General features: G+C 31.9%; 1 protein-coding gene across 1 annotated transcript in view; it reads right to left on the bottom strand.

The window, feature by feature from the left end:
- LOC137644549 (uncharacterized) overlaps positions 1–4,457 on the bottom strand; it is an 8,918-nt gene extending 4,461 nt beyond the window's left edge. Inside the window, exon 1 of the mRNA XM_068377511.1 lies at positions 4,076–4,457. Within this exon, the coding sequence (XP_068233612.1) occupies positions 4,076–4,451 (376 nt within the window). The 5' untranslated portion in view covers positions 4,452–4,457. The remainder of the gene's footprint in view (positions 1–4,075) is intronic.
- Positions 4,458–4,712: the final 255 nt, after the last annotated feature.

Below are 4,712 nucleotides of genomic sequence, written 5' to 3'. Positions count from 1 at the left end.
ATGCAGTAATTCTATTAGTCATACCTTCTCCATCGTACGACTCAATACTACACAATATTCTAGAAGTTTTATTCCAGCTGAAACTAAGTTGTTGAATGATCTTACTAACCATGTAGTTGAACAGGCGGAACTTCAAAAGTTCAAACTTGCAGTAAATGCTTTAATGTTGAACAGCCTAACATAAATCTCTTTTTAGAGTCCATATTTGAAAGATCTATTTTAATGGTTCTTATAATATTTTATTTTCATTCTTCATTATTTCTCTAGTACTTTATCTATTTCATAATTTCCTTTCCTCTCTTGGCTTTATTTTCCCTGTTGGAGCCCATGGGCTTATAGCGTCCGTGGAAAAGGGAGCCCTGTAAAGGGATCCCTGTAGCCAACCCTGAGACTCTTGCCAACCCAGAACCTGAAGCAAATCCTGGTCACTTTGGAGGACTCCACTGTGGATTCTCTGGATTTGGTGCCCATCGTGGAGGTAGCTTTGATGGTGGCTATGGAAGCTTCAGTGGAAAAACGATCCCTTTAGCTCAACCCAAACCCTAAACTGAGCCTGGATTCTATAACGTCAGATTCCGTGAAGGTTTCGTTGGACACTTTGGTGGAGGTCATTTCGGAGGAGGCCGATTTTATGGTTGAGAGAGAAGAAATGAAGGTTTTCTAGCTTTTTTCCTAAGGTAAATAGCTTCAATGCATTATTAGTGTAAATCATACTGTTTACTGCCAATACAATTTTGTAAGCTGATAGAAATACATTACATGAAACGTTGTTTAGAAATATGTAACATGTAACTCAAAGCTGTAATGGTTTTGCTTATTTCTTTTCACTCGCTCTTCCTTGCACTCCTATAGACCAACTTGCGTATCATGATTGTTCATGTTTGAATTTTTGTGACGTTCTTACTCGCACATTGCTGCATATAAACTCGATGATTGTTTAATTGCACTCACCTCGCCTCATATATCACCTTACTAGCTCATGCGAACATCGTCCTCCCAATGTTTATAATTCTGGCCACCTTCTTTTCCTATTTCCAGATTCTCTCTCTCTCTCTCTCTCTCTCTCTCTCTCTCTCTCTCTCTCTCTCTCTCTCTCTCTCTCTCTCTCTCTCTCTCTCTCTCACACACATACGCACATATGCACACACATATGATAAACCATAACGGATCGACCGCCCCACCCTCACTCTGAACTCAGCAAGGCTATAAAACCATTTAGATAAATCAGATAAAATACAGATCATCTGGCAAAAACAGTCGAAGGATTCCAGTCAAAAGGACACCGCACTCGTTGAGCGTCCTTGCTCCATCAGTTCCTACGCCTTAACGGCCAAACGTGAACAGAGCAATCACTTACAAACTCTCTTATTTATTGGTCACGATTGCAAGGCTGAGTCATATTCCACATCAAAAAGAATGTTGGCTGTCATACAAATTATTTGTTCAGGAAAATATTTTTTTTTAAATAATCTATCTTCAGGTTATGGTTGGGTTTATTTACTCCTATCTATCGCTCTATCTCTCATTCTATTTATCTATTTCTCTATCGATCTGCCTATCTATCTATATAGACACATATATACTAAATATATATATATACATATGTATATATATATATATATATATATATATATATATATATATATATATATATATATATATATACATATATATTTATATATATATATATTTATATATTTACATATATATTTATATATACACGTATATACGCACACACATATACAGTATATATGCATATATATATATATATATATATATATATATATATATATATATATATATATATATATATATATATATGTGTGTGTGTGTGTGTGTGTGTGTATACATATCTATACACACACACACACATTATATATATATACAAATATATTGATAAGGATATACACAGTGTATATATATATACTTATATATATATATATATATATATATATATATATATATATATCTATATTTATATATACGCCTGTATTTACATATCTATATATATATATATATATATATATATATATATATATATATATATATATATATATGTATATATATACATATATAAATATATATATATATATATATATATATATATATATATATATATATATATATATATATATATATATATATACGTTTGTCTGTGTGTGCCTGTATATATATATATATATATATGAATATATAGATTGATATAGATACATATATACACATATATATATATACATATATATACACACACACACATATATATATATATATATATATATATATATATATATATTTATATATATATATATATATATATATAGAGAGAGAGAGAGAGAGAGAGAGAGAGAGAGAGAGAGAGAGAGAGAGAGAGAGAGAGAGACCTAGCCATTTCCAGCACTCAAAAACTCCGAAGTGATCACTTCAAAGAGTGATAAGGAGGGGCAAAGAGCAAGAGGTCGGCAAAGGAAAAGGTTTCTGGATAGCTTACTGTGGACAGGATTGAGACAATATACCTCAGTAATGAGTGGCTAGAGTATATGAATCAAGAAATCTTCCAGAAATACCAATGTTTACCGATTAATCATCATGAAATGTCTCGAGAACTGATTACGAGAAATTTTCTATACGGAACAATACTTTTCAGCAAAGGAAACATTTGCTAAATGATACTTTTTTATCACAGGATTCTTGAATGTATTAGGTTCATAATAGGTTTGCTGGTGCCCTAATGAGTTTCTTACTAAGAGCGGTCATTCATGTTGCACATTAACTTAAAGCCGTTCACGTAATATACTTTAATCAGATTACAAAATTGTATTGGAAGTGAACAATATAACTGACTCTAAGAATCCTTTCAATCTACATATATCATAAGCGAAGTCCTTTTTTATGTCCATGAATGCATAGATTCACCTGTTTCTTGATTCATCTTTGTTTCTTATTTAATTTTTGTTTTATCTGCAGTTTTTACTGTGGATTGTGGTTTGCGAGTTCAGATCACAATATTAATAATTTCTGTCAACTTTAGGTAGTTACTCCAAGACATCAACAATTTATGGTAACTTTCAACTTCATGATAACTTAATAATGACAGGTTTCCCAAAAGATGATTATGCCAATTAGTATCCCTACTTTAATTATTGTGAGGTTTGATTTCGTAATGCAAAGAAAGTTGTGGAATAGCACTTTATTACTTTTTTGTACTTCTTTTTCCTCATATTATCCAAAATTAGACACTGAATAACTTTAGCACATTTTTATAGGACAGAGGAACAATAAAGCCAAGGTACCACTTACGTCACTGCACTGGAATCGAACCCTTTCAAAGTAGGAGGAAAATATTACTTTCATAAAAAAAAAAAAAATAAAAAAAAAATAAACCTCTCCATACATGCAAAAATTCAGTTACGATGTAAACATTTAAGGTTTGAATAATATTCATGAAGAAGTAACAGTTGCCATTGCTCCTTCTTTTCTGAAAATTGGAGCATATTTTCCATATTCTTCATCATTTTATGTTGAAGAAACAAATGAATGAATGTGAAAAATCCAGTAAAATCATACTTCTTTATTCGCATATCACTTATTTATCCATATAAAAACTAGTAAAACTTCAAAAAAAGCCATCAAATATTTTATTTATTTTTATTGTATCTTTTAGGAAACAAATTTCATTCTTTTTTACTACCGTAGAGATGATGAAGTTAAAGATTAATAATATAACTTTTGATTATTTGGTGACTACCTAATAAAGAATGTAAGTAAAGGGCAGTCACTTTGAATTTCCGTTGGAATATTAAGAAAAAAGAACTGATTTACTTTAATGCTCTCAATTGAAAATAGATGATGAATTTCATTTTGCAATTATTCTTTGAATGGTGAGACTATAGTATGAAAATTCATTATTATTATATTTTGATAATTATACGGTAAGATTTATTAAGAATACATGATTCATATTGATAAGTGTGGTCAATAAAAGAGAAATGCATATTTTGATAATACTCTCATTTATTTACTTTTAGGAAGAAAACTCGAAAACCTTCATCTCTTTTCTCTTAACCATAAAATCTACCTCCTCCAAAATGACCTCCTCCAAAGCCCATGTGTCCTCCGAAACCTCCAAATCCACCAAAGCTACCTCCATGATGGCCACCAAATCCACGGTGGACTCCTCCAAATTGACCAGGATCTGCTTCAGGTTCTGGGTCGGCAAGAGCCTCAGGGTTGGCTTCAGGTTCAGCTACAGGGCTCCTTTTTCCACGATATCCTCCATACCCACCACCAAATCCATGTCCAAATCCACGTCCACCGAAATGCCCACCGAAACCACCGAAATGGCCACCAAAACCACGGTGGAGTCCGCCTCCAAAGTGACCTGGTTCCGGATCAGCTACAGGATCAGCTACAACCATCCCAAGAAGGACCACAGCAAAGGTGGCAAGAATCATCTGAAAAATAATAATGAGAAATGACATGTTAATTAAAAGTAAAAAGGCAAATATAGTAAAGATGAAATAAAGTATGATAATATACAGTAAATGGTCCATATTTTCAATCTCTAACAATGAGGTATTTATCTAAAAGGAAAACACCATTTAAATAAGCTTCTGAAGTATTTTTGAGCAATCTGATACTTATTTTCTGATTCATTTTGAATAAAAGATAAACTCCTAGAAGAAGATCACAGAATACACAATGTACAAAATCAA

The sequence above is a fragment of the Palaemon carinicauda genome, chromosome 7 (assembly GCF_036898095.1).
Source record: "Palaemon carinicauda isolate YSFRI2023 chromosome 7, ASM3689809v2, whole genome shotgun sequence".
In the NCBI taxonomy this organism is placed as follows: domain Eukaryota; kingdom Metazoa; phylum Arthropoda; class Malacostraca; order Decapoda; family Palaemonidae; genus Palaemon; species Palaemon carinicauda.
This window is presented reverse-complemented; position numbering and strand designations above follow the sequence as displayed.